General features: G+C 40.0%; 1 protein-coding gene across 1 annotated transcript; it reads left to right on the top strand.

Annotated features, from left to right (window-relative positions):
- The first annotated feature begins 6 nt into the window (after positions 1-6).
- san (Probable N-acetyltransferase san) lies at positions 7-18,695 on the top strand. The gene is made up of 4 exons (XM_067155920.2): positions 7-199; positions 384-520; positions 619-805; positions 18,248-18,695. The coding sequence occupies exons 1-4, from the start codon at positions 192-194 to the stop codon at positions 18,420-18,422; spliced, it is 507 nt and encodes a 168-aa protein (XP_067012021.1). The 5' UTR covers positions 7-191; the 3' UTR covers positions 18,423-18,695.
- The last annotated feature ends 260 nt before the right edge of the window (positions 18,696-18,955 follow it).

Genomic DNA, 18,955 nt, shown 5'->3' on the forward strand with positions numbered 1-18,955 from the left:
GCACGCAACATGATAGCGCTCCGCACTGCCTACCGCGCTAAATTGCCGTGTGAGTAAGGAGCGCTCTTTGCTTTGTGCTGATTTCGTGATGTATCGCTTACGGCTTTAAAATTTTCTACATGTGGGAGGTTTACGAGTATTCCTGCCGCCAAATTCCATATTAGAGTTGACAAAATATTAGAAGAATAGAAATGACTAGGTAAGAAAGTGATATATATGAACGGAACGTTCGTACAATAGGAGGCGGTTTGTAGAAAATTAGGTTATGTTCCACTGCTTTTTAATTATTTACTTGAATGTACTGAAATATACGCATTTCTTGAAGTTTTCATTATTGTACTTTTTGTCTGTTGTGCCTTTTACCTTACTCTGCTTTCTTGTAGGTCAAAAATTGAGCTCGGTGACGTTACACCTCACAATATTAAGCAGTTGAAACGTTTAAATCAAGTAGTATTTCCAGTATCGTATAATGATAAATTCTATAAGGACGTCCTAGAAGCAGGAGAATTGGCCAAACTAGGTAATGTCACATTGTAACCTCTGTTTATTCTATTTTTGGATTTGTGTAGCCTGACCATGTGCCATTAGACTCTATCTTTTTTTAATTTTATTTTTTAGCTTATTACAACGATATTGTAGTTGGAGCGGTATGCTGCAGAATCGACACATCAGAAAACTCAAGACGTTTGTACATAATGACTCTGGGGTGTCTGTATCCTTATCGAAGACTTGGTATTGGAACCAAGATGGTTGAGCATGTGCTGAACTACGTTAAAAACGACAACAATTTCGACAGTATTTTTTTGTGAGTATTCTATAGTCATTAATATAACACACAAATGGTAGAAAAATTAGTGTGAGGACTTGATAAAATGTACAGTAGCTTATATGAGTCTGAACATTGGAAGCCTTAAGATATTTTTGTCTATACTCCGCTCGGCCTTACTTCTAAATTGAAGTTTCGCAAAATAAATGAGCATCACCTTTCCTCTTACCAGCAACAGCTGATGCAATAGGACCTCGGTAAACTGCCCTTGTAAAATGTAATACCATACTCAGAAAAATTAATGAATATGGACTGAAAACAAATTCACAAAAACTACACTTACTAACAACATCTGACACTAATAAGAGAATTTAAATTAAGAATAAAAGAGAATGAGAAAATAACACATTACTCACTGCTAATGACTGGCACAGGAAGGAGGTTATGGCCTACAAAGGGAACACTCCACTGATCTCACAGTCACTGGTATCCTCCAATAATGAACCACTCTCACTATCACCAGCTCCCAAAGATATGAAACTTTTGACGGAGTTCTCCACTACATCTTCATTTTCCCACACCTCGCGTATTAATCCTTGTGTACTGCGCACAACTTTCCTCCAATCATCGGCACTGAGATTCTCCACAGCTTCGGCTAACAGGTTTTCCACTTCAGGTACAATAAACCGCTTACCACGACGTCTTGCAATTTCGTCCACGACATACACTGAAAATTGTGGCTTGTTTTCTTTCACAAGCCGCAACAGTTCACCTTTCTTCGTGTCTTCCCGCACAGGAATGTTGTGCCTCCTTAACCACTCAGCAAGAATTGACTTTGCTGCCATTGTTGGAGCTTTATCCTGAATTACGGAATGGTAGGGGGCATTGTCCATTATTATCGTACAATTTTTAGACAGGTTATTCATTAACGTGTATTCAAACCACTTCTGAAAATTAACACTATTCATCTCTTCATGGTAATCACCAGTCTTCTTAGACCTCAGTACATATAAAAATCCACTTGCGGTACCAGCATGTAGCGCAATAATTCTTCACCCCCTTACCAATGGGCACTGCCATTGTAGGCCTACCTTGCACAGAATCATCTCTCCAGCCTTTTCCTATGGTATGATCCATGTTTCATCTAACCACACAGTCGAGTCAAAATTTTCCTTCATAACGCCCCTTATCGTCGCCATAAGACCTGTCTGTGTCGGTGCGACGTAAAGCCGCTAGCAAAAAAATAAAAAAATAAAAAAAATAACGCCCCTTAAAAACCTGCAGCGCCACATCACAATATCACTTATCTCCATTAATACTCGTCGGCCGTTTAATTTCTTGTAACGGAATCCCAGGTCCTTTACTACAACATTCAGTGAAGTCTTGCTTACCTTAAATAGTTCGCTTTCCCTCAGATACTCTCGTAGTTTCGCAAGAGTAGGGTGGTCTGCGGTAGTAGTCATAAATTTGCCGACATATCTTTCTGGTAACTGTCCAAATTCGTCACTGGTTTGACCCGATTCCTTTTCTTACCCAGCGTTTCAAACTTAAAGGATCCAGGAGCGTGGTATTTCTCCTTTCCAACTGCCACTACTGTGTATGTAGTTACTTTGGTAGCGTTGGCAGTTCTCTGTACGGCTTGCGCTAGAGGAAGCAATGTAGCACCATTCTCATTTTCTTTCTCAAAGTACTCGCGCACGTTGGACCCAATTTCACGGGCTTGGCTTCTCAAGGGCGTGCCTTGTCCCACACCTCTTGATTTCTTGCCACTTGTCTTTCCTGAAGTACACTGATCGCGAGACATGGTAAATACGACGAACTAAGTTCACTAATACACAGATGTAAATAAAACTACAGATATTTTATACTCTGAATAATTAAACCTATATTGTACTAACTTATGCCACTTGTATGCTAAACTGTAAACTACGCTATACTGTACTATTTTAGAGGGATAAAGACTAATATGAAAAACACCTAATTACCAAAGGAAAATGCAAAACATCACGAACCACACCGAATACCATGCACACTGAGCGAGATAGTTTAACCATGTGTTGAATGTAAACATTAGAGTTGGCAACTAGGTTTCGAGATCGTGCTCTGCCGATATAAATCAATATAAAAGGCAGCTTGGGATTGGTTGGATGTCTGTGCTTCAGCGCATAACCACCAGGCAGAGCCAAAATCCGCCAAAACGCCAATTTAGAAGTAGAGCCGTGCGGACTATAGTACAACATATTTTGCTAGCTAAGTATGATAGATTTATTGTGTGGCATTTTGCTGTCCACTGATCATTGTTAAAAGAGTTTGCTACCAGTTTAAAGTTGTGCTTTTCCCACCCTCACTCTTGTGTGTAGGCCTATAGTACTCTGGTTCATAGATGTAGGCTACGCATCCATATCCATAGGCCCTATGATCATCAGAGGTCGAATGTTTAATTTTTAAAAAAGGAGGATTCTTGTAATGGCAAGAGATTCTTCACACTTAACCTGGTAGAGATATAGTCTGCCCTGCAAGGATTATAACCTAATATGTGAGTTTCAGTGCTGCTGTTCCTACCTAGGAATGACTCTAAAGGAGAGATGTGTACATTACACATGCCAGGGACCAACACACCCACCTCTAGAAGTATATTTATTTTTATAACCTAAAGAATTTTTCAGAATTATATTAGTTATTAGAAAGTTATGTTTAAATTTACTACCTAATACAGACGTCTTATGTAACTAATTAACTAATAATATTTCTCTCCGTCAAAAATATTTACCACCGAGCTCGATAGCTGCAGGCGCTTAAGTGCGGCCAGGAGATAGTAGATTCGAACCCCACTGTCGGCAGCCCTGAAAATGGTTTTCCGTGGTTTCCCATTTTCACACCAGGCAAATGCTGGGGCTGTACCTTAATTAAGGCTACGGCCGCTTCCTTCCCACTCCTAGCCCTTTCCTGTCCCACCGTCGCCATAAAACCTATCTGCGTCGGTGCGACGTAAAGCAACTAGCAAAAAAAAAAAATTTACCGGAATAAATACCAGGCTCTCTGAACGAAATATTTCAGTACCATATTTAAATGAACATAATTCAAATTGAGGAACATATGACCATAAATGTAATGTAGTATGGAATTATTGAAGAAGATTAGAAGCAATGGGATAGTGCCTATATACTGTAGGTACTGTACAAGTGATAAGTTAACTAAAAAAATGGTTTATTTTATAGTGAACTTCTTGAAATACAGCTGAACCTGACTTATACGTATATCAAGGGGAAGAGAAAAAACTACTTGTAACTCAGAATTACTTAGATATCAGACTTACACAGTACATTACATATTTACAAAAAAGAAGCCCATGGAATAGACCTACACGTGTAAATCCTTGCAAATAATAAATACACTAAGACAGAAAATATTATTTTGAACTTGGTCCAGCCTTAAAGAAATCAGATAGTTTGGCTTGTTTCACTTTTCTTGCATTAATAGTATAAACCTCCTTTTGCGAACTTAGTAATGAATTCAAAGCATTTTCACTACAACGTTTCGCACTGATGTAACGCCTACACACATCGATTGCACTTAACACTTCACTCAGTTCAGGTGTTTCAAGATTCAAGTCGTTATCTACATCTCCATCACTGTCACTATCGCTTGTAACTGGTCCATCACCACCGCGTTGTTGGCATACGTCAGCAATAATCTCTTCAACCAGTTGTTCTCCACGTACAGCCAGATTATCATCGAAATGCACAAAATTATCGAATTCTACACCCTCCGGTAGCGTTAGCTCATCATTATTAGAGGCAGCCTCTTCTAGTTAGACACCAGCTTTGCGGAAAGAGTTGCTGATTTTCTAGTTAGACACCAGCTTTGCGGAAAGAGTTGCTGATTGTGGAGGATGACACTTGCTTCCAGGCAGCCGAAATAAAGTCCATGGTTTGTAGCAAATACGACGAACTTCATTTCATTTCCTGCATCACTCAGTGTTATTAAATGTTGAACCAGCCTTTTTCTATAATGCACTTTGAAATTTGCAATAATGTCCAAATCAAGCGGTTGTAGAACACTGGTACAGTTAAGAGGGAAAAATTCCACTCAGACATTCTCCAGAATGATTTGAGGTGGATATGCTGCACATCGATCTATAAGAAGAATGATCTTCTGTTTATTTTTCATTTTAATGCCCAGTTTTTTTAACCACTGTTCCATTAGAAGCATAGTCATCCCAGAATTTCTGTTGGATTCATATTCCGTAAATTTTGTTTTTACACCCTTAAAACACCTCGGATTCTTCAATTTTCCTATCACAAGTGGAGGAAATTGTCACATCCATCTGCATTGGTGGCGAGAAGTACTGTTACACGAATTTTACTTTTATTCCCTCCATGGCATGGGTCACCTTTTTCAGCTAATGTTTTATTGGGAAGGAGGTTGTAGAACAGGCCAGTCTCATCACAATTGTAGTTGTCTGGAGGCTGATAATCACTTACGATACCCGGCAGAACCTCTTCTTTCCAGTGTTGCACCATGACATCGTCCACAGCTTTTGAGTCACTGCAAATCGTTCTCCCTGTGATTCCATAATGATCTTTAAATCCTTGCAACCATCCTGATTAAGCCTTGAAATCAGCAGTGATACTCATCATTTTAGCTAAATCTATCGCCTTTGCCTTCAACATGTCGCCACTAATTGGTAGAGCTGCAGCCCGCTTTTGCTGGAACAATGTGAAAAGTACTTTCTCCAAATCTACGTACCTTCCGTGGTATTAGCAGTCCCTAAGTCTGAAGCAATTTCAGTTTTGGTTTGGTGTGGATTAGCGTCCACTTCTCGTATACATTTTACTTTTACATCTAGGGTATAACTTTTCCTTTTTCTGTTCCCTATGGCTAATCAAAAGCAACTGAATGACAAAACGACTGTTCAACAGTAAACACCAGATACCGGCACCGTGGACATTTTACTTTTCTGTTGTTCGCACGAAAGAAATGCTCATGTTCAAACAAATTTACTGTATTTTCTTTTGTTTCTGCACCGAAACCGCCCACTTTGCTTGTAATGTATCTTAATCTTTGGCAGTATTGTGAAGGTCAAAAACGACTAAGGTAGAGGAGGAGCGAAATAGAGAGCGAAGGGGACTCGCTCGGTTGGCCTTTGTTAAGTCCCCAGTAAGTAAGGGTCAACAATGTCACTCGGCGAAACTCTTTGTGTTCTGTTTCAGCACCGAAACCCGACCGCTCTACTTCTGCCTACGCCGACCAAGAGGAAACGTTGCAAATACAGTATTCTTTTAAAAACTTCGCTAATACAGTAGTTTATTTTAAAAAAGCACACGCTCATTACAATTATGCAAAACTCGGTTATATTTCACTGACACTTAATACGTATAACAGCGAATTACGTACAAACAGATTACGTATAAATAAGGTTTAATTTGCAGGGACCTAAAGGAAATTACGTACAAATACGAATTACGCTGAACAGAGTTGCATATAAAGCAGGTTCAACTGTAGATTCAGTAATTTGGGAATCCCCTCCCTACAAAAACAAATAATTGTAAACCTTACGACAAATTTTAGACCTGTTATTCTGCCACTTGCTCCCTTAGTTTGTGATCTCCTCAGTATTTAATGTATGGACAAATTACCATTTGTGTACATTACTGTGAGGACATTATGTCTTTCTGCATCAAGACATTAACTTTTTTTTTTACCGATTAAATACCCCGAGCTACTGAAGACCCTTGTGCTGGGGGCTCACATAGTGGATATGTTTAGCACTTTTCTCGCTACATAGAAAAGCCTGGGAAGCCTTTGGGAATTATTTTTCCAAGTCTGTAGTATATTTCAGACAAACTCTTGTTGTAAGTATAGTAGAAGTCCGCTTCGGTTATTGTGAGAACCCAATCACTGATGCATCCATTATTGCAAGCAATTAAGCATGTGTTATATTTCCTTTATTGATATTTATGCACTCCACTGATTATATTGAATGCTATAGATCATCTTCGTTATAGTTTTCTCGCTATGTGCCCTGGCGAGCTCTCTCGTTGACAGACTCAAAGGCGATGTTAGTTGATTAGTAATACTCATTTATTGGTGTTCTGTAAACACAGTTTGAAATGAAAGAGCACATGTTTCTGTAATAAATGCGTAATTGACATAAATTTAAAATACGGTGATCGAGGAAACTCCTAAATAATAACCAAAGTTGAGATTGATTTTTTGTTTTAAAGTTTTAAAAATGTTAAAGGGAGTCTGAACGAAAGAAATGAAAATTTGTTTCAGAAAAGGAAATTTTAAAAAAACTGTGTAATTATACAGCTGTGAAGTGTCTTTAGGGAACAATGAAAATGCTTACCTCCCGGCCAGTCACGCTATTTTTACTTCTTCCCTTATGCCATCAGCTGTCTGAGTGTGTATGTGTATGGCTGTGTGAGGAGCATGTAAGCAAAAGAGGGGAATTGGGGGGTGGGGGGGTTGGAGCTGACGGGAGGGAGACGCACGGGATGTTTCTCCAAATCCTGTTTGATAGCTTTTCTACATAAATCTAGGTTGGAAGCCTCTTCCAGCAGTATATTTATATTATTGGTTATTTCATTTACATTCTGACTAGGGTTTTGTTTTTGATCAATCTCAATATAAATGTTTTCTAAAATATTCATCTATGTACCCTTATTTAAAGTTTGTAAAATGGTTAAGTCTCTTTCTATGATTATCCTTGCCAAACTCCTGCGTTGAATGGGATGAGTCGAGTTTCCCCTGACGTGGACCGGATCGTGGTGATTGAACTGCTCTTCAAGTTGTGGAAGATGGAGTAAAAGTTAACGGAAGACTGATCAATAATCTGAGGTACACAGATGATGCTGTCATCTTGGCTAACAGTACTGAAGGTCTTCAGCATCTAGTAGACAGAATCGTAGCAGAAGGGGATAAACTTGGACTCAAAATTAACACCGACAAGACACTAAGAAGCCAAATGCAACTAGACGTAGCCAATACGAACTCATTAGTCTCATGAGTCAAGTTCTTAAATTGTTTCTAAAGATAATACATTTCAGAATTCATAAAAAATGCAAACTGGACATAGGTGACTGATCAATTTGGCTCCCATAAGGGTTTTGGGAAACACGAGGCCTTGTTCTGCCTGACGACACTTTTACAGAATTGTAGAGACCCGTCTAAAGATGTATATATCTTCTTTATTGATTATGCTCAAGCATTCGATTGTGTCAAACATTCTGAATTTGTGCAAATTCTGAATACAATAGGAATAGATAGTGAAGATTTGTCAAAAAACAGTATGAACATCAAGAAGCTCCCGTAAGAATTGGAAACTCTAGGATCATACAGATAGTACGGCAAGGATGTGTATTATTTCCCCTGCTGTTTAATCTTTACTCTGAACAGATCTTTCGAGCTTCTGTTCAAGTAGCGGAAGATGGAGTAAAAGTTAACAGTAGGCTGACTCAGAATTAACACTGACTAGACAAAAGTGATAGACATTTCCAGAACTCGTATCATGCACATTTTTATGAACATTTATGGGGAACAAGTTGAACAAGAACAGAAGTTCAAGTACCTTGGCAGCTGGTTTACTGAGGACTTCGACCAAGATTTAGAGATCCATGTACAAATAAAAATGGCTCATGCTAGCTTTCGGAAAATGAATCTACTGTGTGACAGAAGCCTCAACTTGGAGACCCATCACAACTTCATCAGATTCTATGTATATTCATTGCTTCCGTACGGCGCTGAAACATGGACTGTGAAATGTAACACCATTAAGAGAACAAATGCCTTCAAGATGCGGGTGTTATGAAGGATGTTACGGATCTTGTGGACTGACCCCGTCTCCAATGCTGCCATACTCAGGCGCATGAGAAGGGAACAAATGTTGATGTGTACGATCAAGAAATTATGAGAAATGTAAAGTACAACCTACTTAAATTGATCATGCGGATAAAATTGATGGACATGGGGGTCGCAGTTGAAGAAAACACTCTTGGCTGAGGAACTTATAGGATTGGATAGAACTAGATTCGAGTAGACTGATGAGGACAGCCGAACATCGTACAGACTTTGCTGGGATTCTGGCCAACCTTCAGTAATGGAGAAGGCACTACAAGAAGAAGAAATATTAAAAGGTATGTAAAATAGCAGGCAACAAATATAAAAATATTTGCACTGGGGCCCATAAAATTATCAGCGCGTTATTGCATATCACACACTTTTCCATAACGAATGTCAGCTGAAGTCTTATATTTCAGACCAGTGGATTATTAAGCATTTTTTTGGTCACACTCTTTGGCCACGAGTTATTTGGAGGTTAAACTTGGCCTTGTATGAGGGAATGACTTTGACCATCATCTTCAGTGCAACAACACTTCAATTAAAGTCGAAACTCGAAGGTTCAAGTTTCAACATTTGCGCTACCGTTGAAAGATACAAATGCCTGTCCTCTTCCTGGATTTTAATTTTGTCTCCATTAGTCAGCGATTTCATGACTCTTTCAGTATCCAGAACCATACCACAAGACAAATATGCAACACACTAGTGAACTGCTCACGATTATGTTCCTAATCTGTACTTAGACTATCACTATCAAAGGGTAGAGAAGGGTCCACCTATTCAATACGATAAGCTTGTATATTGTCTTATGAAATTCGACCCCATATATATTTGGTCATCTTCAGCCATGCTACAGTTGGAAGACATATGCAATCATATAACCAATAATAAATTCACTTTGGTATGCTACAATTTACAATCTTAATTTAAAAAGTTAATGAAGTCCAAACAACACATCCAAACTTGAAACTGAACGACACATCAAAATTGCTGTGGTTGATGCCGAACTATGTCGTCGCTTCTACAGCATTCAAGCTTATGGTATTTAATAGGTGGATCCTTCTTTTCCCTTTGATAGTGATCAGTTGTCAATACGGACCATAATGAAACTAATGACTTCGGCTATCACGCAACAAATATTAGCTACGCTTCACTGTATCACTCAACAGAATAAATTTATGAATGGAATGCAAAATACAAGGACAAACAGACTTACTGGGTTATTCATCAATATCAATGAAAACCGGAAAGGGAAATTGAATTTTCCTAATGCTAACGGCTTCCTTCCTGAAGGTGTAATTTACCCTGTAAAGTTCAGGAATTCAAGGACATTTCACATTTTCGTGCAACTTTCCCTGGCCTGCCTCCTGTGGGAAGGGCTGTAATATGTGTTGGTAATCATGTTCCTTTCACAGAGGATGACAAAGAACATTTTCAGAGCTAGGAAAAATGTGATCATACTAATAGTGAACATTTGTGACACGATAAGTGACGTATTTTTATATAGACTTAAAACCACTTGAATCAGGACTTTGAATTTACAACGTGCTAAGCGAGAAATCTTAATGAGGAACACACTAACAAGGTTCCACTGTATTTTCTCGCATCCGGTTAAATTCCAGAAAGGCTATTTCCATGTAAATTTATAGCTAAAAGGTTATCAGTACTCTGCTGACGATTGAAATATGTTTTAATGGCACTATGAGATTAATAAGGTTTGAATAAGAAAAGACTGATTGCCGTTGCATTTTAATGTGTGTGAGGTATTTATCCGACTTTTACAAAAAATCAGATACAAACAACAATCTGCTATAGTGAGTAAATTTTTCGTAGTTATGAAGTTAGTTATTCTTGCTATAACGGACTTCTACTGTACCTACTGACCTCATCATGTAGCTACACTTAACATACGTGGCATACTTATGTCACATCAGTAGCAAACTCCACATACACTTTTGTCAAGTCCGGCATTCCAAAAAGGTCTCACAAAGCTTGTCAGGCTTAAGGAAACCCAGATTTTGGTCCATTGTGCTCAGTACGTGCACACTCTTGCTTTGCTGGTTGTAAGCCTGAAGTAGAATTCGTACACCTTTGATTACAATACTGTATTGCTGTACACACAAAATCCTTAACATTAATAATTATAAATGAATCTCAGTAAAAGTATACAACAAATGTAATTTGAATAAACATGAAGCGACCTGTTAAACTGCTGAAATATAAAAAAGAAAATGGAGTATGATCAGAGGGCGCAGGTCGGCTACGAGGTAAACAAGTATGCCTGGGTGATATTAGTTTCTTTCCAAGGAGCATTTATATTGTTGTCAAATCGCTGGGGCTTTTGGAGAGAACAAACATAACTAAAATGCATCATCATCATCATCATCATTTTCCAGCTCTAGTTTCCTGGGTGTGGTGAACTAAACTGCAACAAGATTTGTCCATCTCATTTACTGTCCGGCTCTGTGGCTAAATGGTTAGCATGCTGGCCTTTGGGCACAGGGGCTGGGTGTATGTGTTGTCTTCATCATTTCATTCTCACCACGGCACGCAGGTCGCCTACGGGAGTCAAATCAAAAGACCTGCATCTGGCGAGTCGAACATCCTCAGACACTGGCGGCACTAAAAGCCATTCGCCATTTCATCTCATTTACTGATTATAGGTCAACCAGATAGGGGGAAAAAAAAGTTATGGCGGACATTCACCGGTGTTGGCTGCAAGTCTCCATACCCCTCCACACGCCCTAAGTTGCCTCTCCAACTAGCTGCCACTGTCACCGCTGCTACTGTACTTGTCATCTCTGGACGTGTCTGTTTCGTCATTCCCATTCACTCTGATTATTCTGTCACTTGGTGTCAATAACACTATCGTGATTTGAGTATTCCTTCTCCTTAGCTTGCACATGCTCACATCATCATCTCCATTTATTGACCGTGTATTCCTGGAAAAACTTTTCTACGTAGCTCCTCCTTTTCTTTTAAAGAACCACCAATTGACCGCTGTGTGACTTTTCCCGTAATGTTGCCCCAAACCAGCTCAGTTGCATTGAGATCTGGATGGTAAGGTGGTAGGTGCAAACAAATGTGGTCAAAGCTGTGAATATCATCATCCACTGAACAGACTTTTTCGTGAGGAATGCTTTGAACTAATTTTATGAATTCAGTCTTAATCTTCGTGGCATTGAGATAAACCCTATTTTTCTCTAACCAGTGAACTATGTTTTTAGAAGATTGAGTAGTCACTTTGTTTCTTTCATTGCAGTGGTATGTTGCGTTATCCATGATGATAACACTAGGACATAGCAAAACTGGGAGTAGCTGTGTTTTGAGCCATTTTAGAAAATTCTCTAACTTAACTTCTCGATGGTTCATGTTTGTGGGTTACTGTAGTCACGTCCTAGTTCGTGAACCATGGGCAACGGCTGAGTGGCCTAGTAAGTGGTCCTGAGAGTCGGGATACCAGTTGCTATGGAATGGGAGTGGGCATCTCGGACATATTCTGAGTCGTGGCCCTCCTTGTGCTCAGGCGGCTAGGACTACACAATTCACCGGTGGTCCATAACCCGGCCACTCAGCCGTTGCCCATGGTTCACGAACTAGGACGTGACTACAGTAACCCACAAACATGAACCATCGAGAAGTTAAGTTAGAGAATTTTCTAAAATGGCTCAAAACACAGCTACTCCCAGTTTTGCTATGTCCTAGTGTTATCATCATGGATAACGCAACATACCACTGCACTTGGACTATGTGCAAGTAGGGCAGCATCCTGCTTCATGAATTTACCGAGCTCAGAACACTTTAAGCAAGCCTCGGACCTATGGGAGTAATGGAGTCCCACTCCCATTTGACAGGCGAGGGACTCCTTGGAAACAACTTGGCGAACGAAATGGAATTCGATGGGGAGCTATTAATATTAATGGGGCTTATGGAAGAAAGAAGGTAGAACTTGCTGAGTCAGCAAAGAGGATGCATCTGGATGTGCTAGGAGTAAGTGATATTCGGGTAAGGGGAGATAAGGAGGAAGAGATAGGAGATTATAAAGTGTACTTGACGGGTGTTAGAAAGGGAAGGGCAGAGTCTGGGGTAGGGCTCTTTATCAGGAATACCATTGCACGCAACATAGTTTCTGTTAGGCACGTAAGTGAGTGAATGACGTGGGTAGATTTGTCAGTGGGAGGAATTAGGACAAGAATTGTGTCCGTGTATTCACCATGTGAGGGTGCAGATGAGGATGAAGTTGACAAGTTTTATGAAGCATTGAGTGACATCGTGGTCAGGGTCAACAACAAGGATAGAATAGTGCTAATGGGCGATTTCAATGCGAGAGTTGGGAATAGAACTGAAGGATACGAAAGGGTGATTGGTAAATGTGGGGAAGGTATGGAAGCTAATGGGAATGGGAAGCGTTTGCTGGACTTCTGTGCTAGTATGGGTTTAGCTGTTACGAATACATTCTTCAAGCATAAGGCTATTCACCGCTACACATGGGAGGCTAGGGGTACCAGATCCATAATAGACTATATCTTAACAGACTTTGAATTCAGGAAATCTTTTAGGAATGTACGAGTTTTTCGGGGATTTTTCGATGATACAGACCATTATCTGATCTGTAGTGAACTAAGTATCTCTAGGCCTAGGGTAGAGAAAGTGAAATCTGTCTGCAAACGAATAAGGGTAGAAAATCTCCAGGACGAGGAAATTAGAAGTACATGGATATGATTAGTGAGAAGTTTCGAACAGTAGACAGTAAGCAGGTTCAGGATATAGAAAGTGAATGGGTGGCATACAGGGATGCTGTAGCAGAAACAGCGAGGGAATGCCTAGGAACAACTGTGTGTAAAGATGGGAAAAGGCGAACATCTTGGTGGAATGATGAAGTGAGAGTAGCCTGTAAACGTAAAAAGAAGGCTTATCAGAAATGGCTCCAAACAAGGGCCGAGGCAGACAGGGATTTGTACGTAGATGAAAGAAACAGAGCGAAACAAATAGTTGTTGAATACAAAAATAGGTCATGGGAAGATTTTGGTAATGACCTGGAAAGGCTAGGTCAAGCAGCATAGAAACCTTTCTGGACAGTAAAAGAATCTTAGGAAGGGAGGGAAAAAGGAAATGAACAGTGTTTTGAGTAATTCAGGTGAACTCATAACAGATCCCAGGGAATCACTGGAGAGGTGGAGGGAATATTTTGAACATCTTCTCAATGTAAAAGGTGGTGGTTGGTGATGTTTCAAACAGCCGAGCTCATGGGGAGGAGGAAAATGATGTTGGTGAAATTATGCTTGAGGAAGTGGAAAGGATAGTAAATAAACTCCATTGTCATAAGGCAGCAGGAATAGATGAAATTAGACCTGAAATGGTGAAGTATAGTGGGAAGGCAGGGATGAAATGGCTTCATAGAGTAGTAAAATTAGCGTGGAGTGTTGGTAAGGTACCTTCAGATTGGACAAAAGCAGTAACTGCACCTATCTATAAGCAAGGGAACAGAAAGGATTGCAACAACTATCGAGGTATCTCATTGATTAGTATACCAGGCAAAGTATTCACAGGCATCTTGGAAGGGAGGGTGCGATCAGTCGTTGAGAGGAAGTTGGATGAAAACCAGTGTGGTTTCAGACCACAGAGAGGCTGTCAGGATCAGATTTTCAGTATGCGCCGGGTAATTGAAAAATGCTACGAGAGGAATAGGCAGTTGTGTTTATGTTTCGTAGATCTAGAGAAAGCATATGACAGGGTACCGAGGGAAAAGATGTTCGCTATACTGGGGGACTATGGAATTAAAAGTAGATTATCAAAATCAATCAAAGGCATTTATGTTGACAATTGGGCTTCAGTGAGAATTGATGGTAGAATGAGTTCTTGGTTCAGGGTACTTACAGGAGTTAGACAAGGCTGTAATCTTTCATCTTTGCTGTTTGTAGTTTACATGGATCATATGCTGAAAGGTATAAAATGGCAGGGAGGGATTCAGTTAGGTGGAAATGTTAGTAAGCAGCCTGGCCTATGCTGACGACTTGGTCTTAATGGCAGACTGTGCCGAAAGCCTGCAGTCTAACATCTTGGAACTTGAAAATAGGTGCAATGAGTATGGTATGAAAATTAGCCTCTCGAAGACTAAATTGATGTCAGTAGGTAAGAAATCCAACAGAATTGAATGTCAGATTGGTGATACAAAGCTAGAACAGGTCGATAATTTCAAGTATTTAGGTTGTGTGTTTTCCCAGGATGGTAATATAGTAAGTGAGATTAAATCAAGGTGTAGTAAAGCTAATGCAGTGAGCTCGCAGTTGCGATCAGCAGTATTCTGTAAGAAGGAAGTCAGCTCCCAGACGAAACTATCTTTACATCGGTGTGTTTTCAGACCAACTTTGCTTTATGGGAGCGAAAGCTGGGTGGACTTAGGATATCTTATTCATAAGTTAGAAGTAACAGACATGAAAGTAGCAAGAATGATTGCTGGTACAAACAGGTGGGAACAATGGCAGGAGGGAACTCGGAATGAGGAGATAAAGGCTAGTTTGGGAATGAACTCGATGGATGAAGCTGTACGCATAAACCGGCTTCGGTGGTGGGGTCATGTGAGGCGAATGGAGGAGGATAGGTTACCTAGGAGAATAATGGACTCTGTTATGGAGGGTAAGAGAAGTAGAGGGAGACCAAGACGACGATGGTTAGACTCTGTTTCTAACTATTTAAAGATAAGAGGTATAGAACTAAATGAGGCCACAGCACTAGTTGCAAATCGAGGAATGTGGCGACGTTTAGTAAATTCTCAGAGGCTTGCAGACTGAACGCTGAAAGGCATAACAGTCTATAATGATAATGTACGTAAGTATGTATGTATTAACTTCTCGTAATCACCTGATTAAAAATCAACAAGGCTCCATCCACAAAGCCTTCCTCTCCACGTCCACGAACAATATTAGTCATAGCCCCTATTTCTTCCTCCGATAGACAACACTTCAGTACAATGTGTGAGTGCTGAATGTATGTATCGTCAAGGTAAACAGTGTTGTAACTTTAATGCCTGAACTATTCAATTTGCTGTTTGGCAATTGATGAAACATTAAAATGGATGTGACTTATCGGAGAACCACACATTAAGAAACCTGGATCCTTACACTCCCTGGCCAAACACCTTGCACATTACACAATCCTGGCATGCATATCTTGCTCCGTCAATCGTTGTCCAACCTGTACTCGGTACGGAAATCCACCTATGTCTTTAAACAGTCACCAAAGTGATGTATTGCTGATTTTCAATTTCAAGGACGTTCGTCGCAGACTTTGTTTTGGTCACTCCAACACCTGATTGCGGACACGTCCACGATTCTCATTTGTGGACACAGTTACCGGCCTACACTAGATACTACTAGTGCAACAAAATTTCATAACAATAGCATAACTGTTCCACTATGAAAGGTGGTGGTGGTGATTGTTTTAAGAGGAAGTACAAGCAGCCAACTGTCCTCTATTAATACTAACCAGAGGAAAAAAGTGGAAGGGATCCAACACTTCGAAAAATGAAGGTATCAACCGTGGAAAGACAAAGGCCATGAAGGGCAAGAAAATGAAGGCCTCGAATGCTTTAATACCATCGGGGTCGGGAAAGAACAAGAGTTGACCAAGGCAGGTCAAATAGGATAGATGAAGTTGGGAGCTTGGCATAGTTAAGTGGAGGCAATGCTAGGACTTACCTAAGGGCCTTGTGGTCGTCAACCCACGCTCCCAGGAGCCTCTGAAGCCCTTTTTAGTTGCCTTTTATGACAGGCAGGAGATACTATGGTTGTCTGACAAGAAAAGTCGTGTGTGTGCGGGGTAAGGGGTGCGGAGGGTAAGCATGGCTGCTACGCATGTGCCAATCTCAAGTCTCAAGGCCTGACCATAAACATCGGTTCCGTCCGCGGTGATTCTCGTGAACTAAGATGCTCAAGAAGTAAGTATAAATAACCACCTAATCGATACTTTATTAATGCCTCAGGCAAAATTGAATAAAATTAAAACTTACAGGACATGTTTCGACCACTTAGTGGTCCTCTTCAGCTGTATAAATAAAGAACTGAAAAGAAAAACATTGACAATAAGCACAAATAAAAGTTCTTTGGAGACTCCTTTGATAAAAATGGAGGTCGTCAGAATAGGTCATCTTGCCTTTCGTTCTTGTTTGGAAAAGATGTTTATTCTTACTTCTTGATTAAACATCGATACGGTCATGAAATGGACAACTTGTAACTAAGATGCTGTTGTGAAGCTTCAAATTGGTGGTGCAATTGTGCTTTAGTTACACATTTACTCAAGTACTGCATAATGAACAGTTTAATAATGAACACGCATCTCTTTCAGAGAGCTCACACTATTAATCACGACTAATGTTTGTAGCTTAGTGTAGTATCTGTTACTCGTGCTGTGCCTACAAGCTTCTGCGACTTCTCGTGAGACGCGGATAGTACTGCAGGTGTTATTCTACTGCCCCCACCCACTGGAGGACATGCACATGAGAGCCACACAAAATCCCGTCTGTATATTTCGGCACATACCATATCTCTAGTTGTTTCTAATTCTCATTGCAGTTGCAGGTTTCATTAAACTTATGAGAGTACCTGTTACTAGGCAATAAGTGAAAGAAAATAATTTGCAGATTGTTGTCAGTGCTCTGTATTGTAAAATTTATTTCTACAGTGTTGCTTCATTTTTCTGTATTTCTATTGATGGTTTCGTTTTTCTTATCCTATTGAGCGAATTGGCCATGTGGTTGGTGGCGCGTAGCTGTTAGCTTGTACTCGGGAGATAGTGTGTTTGAACTCCACTGTCGGCAGCGTTGAAGATGGTTTCCGTGGTTTCCCATCTTCACACCATGCAAATGCTGGGGCTGTTCCTTAAATGAACCCTTCCCACTCCTAGCCCTTTCCTATCTCGTTGCCATAAGACGTGTCTGTATTAGTAAGACATAAAGCAAACAGTAAAAAGGAAAAAAAAAAGTTCTTATCCAGATTACATGATGTCTATCCAAAATGTTGTTGCGTTGACTGCCTTCTCATTTGCAAGCAATAGATCCTCGTTTCTGCAGGATTGACCTACATTTACACAAGTCAGCAAATGCTAGGAGTTTTCTTCTTCCTGGAGCATTCCCCATCGCTCTAAATTAGTTTTGCATTTTGAAACTACTCTGCTGAGCTAGATCAAAGGGAAAGACTAACTGTCTCAGTGGTAGCTCTTTGTTTTGTGGAACGATAGGAAAATGATTCTGGACTTCCATTTCTGAAGCATTGTAGATTCCCTGCTTCCTTCTACTGGTGTTGTTCTTGCCAGGGAGCTGTGACAGGATCGAAGTCTAGGTGCAGCTGGTTGATGACCGTACAGTGTAAGCTTAGGGTCATCTGTTATTTCTTCCTTTCCACCTGTGCAGCAACTTCTTGTCTTGGGTGGCACAAAGCCAGCAAGGGAGGTACAGATGGTGTATAGGAATAGTTGAAGTAGCCCATTGAGGTGAATTGTTTGGTTGAGGGTTGTGTCGGTGTGCTTTGCACGAACTGATAAGGGATAATCAAATATGGCAACATATTCTTATATTCATTCGATCATTACACCAACTTTGCTGCTGTATATTTCTTCTAAATTGACATAAATCTCTTTTTGCAGGCATGTTCAAGTGAATAATGAAGGAGCCATTGACTTTTACAAGAAGTTTGGATTTGAGATTGTTGAAACTAAAGAACACTACTACAAGAGAATCGAACCTGCCGATGCCCACGTACTCCAGAAGACTCTACGTCCTACCAAGGTGACGAATGGAGAAGTCAAACACTTGGAGTAGATACAATAATTTTAAGTTATTTCCGGACAGTGAAGGGAGGGATTGTTTTATGTTCCAAAAACATCTGTGTTGTGCTAGAAAATTTTAAAAATTTCTTCCTCTGTGTTACAGAACAAGTGTCAGATGTTTCTCTTACATTAAGTGGAAATTAACTCTGAATTTACTGCATATGTGTATAAAACCTTGTATGTACTATTTAATTAAAGTTCTTATAATAATATGATACCTTGTACAGCAAGCAGACAGTTTCATTAAAATTTTGTTGTTCATGAATTTTATGTATGGATATTATTTTAGAACCCCTCTTCCCAATCCACATGTAACTTCCTGTATTAGTGAAGTACAAGTATAGTACCACCATTTTCTCATTTTCAAAAGGGTTTTCAGTTACTTTCCTGGTCAGTACTGAGCCACACCCCCTCCCATCGCGGACACAAACCCAGTACAAATAAATACAGTGATAGATTTGAGGCATAGATCGCGACTAGGAAAGGCCAAAGAACACAGCCTTGAACTGGAAAGGATCCTCATTA

This window comes from Anabrus simplex, chromosome 11 (genome assembly GCF_040414725.1).
Source record: "Anabrus simplex isolate iqAnaSimp1 chromosome 11, ASM4041472v1, whole genome shotgun sequence".
Taxonomy (NCBI): Eukaryota; Metazoa; Arthropoda; class Insecta; order Orthoptera; family Tettigoniidae; genus Anabrus; species Anabrus simplex.

What these genes read in the sequence shown, in the direction of transcription:
- san (XM_067155920.2), top strand. An exon ending in AGGAGAATTGGCCAAACTAG is followed by an intron (nt 521 to 618) that starts GTAATGTCACAT and finishes TTTATTTTTTAG; the next exon opens with CTTATTACAACGATATTGTA. An exon ending in AATTTCGACAGTATTTTTTT is followed by an intron (nt 806 to 18,247) that starts GTGAGTATTCTA and finishes CTCTTTTTGCAG; the next exon opens with GCATGTTCAAGTGAATAATG.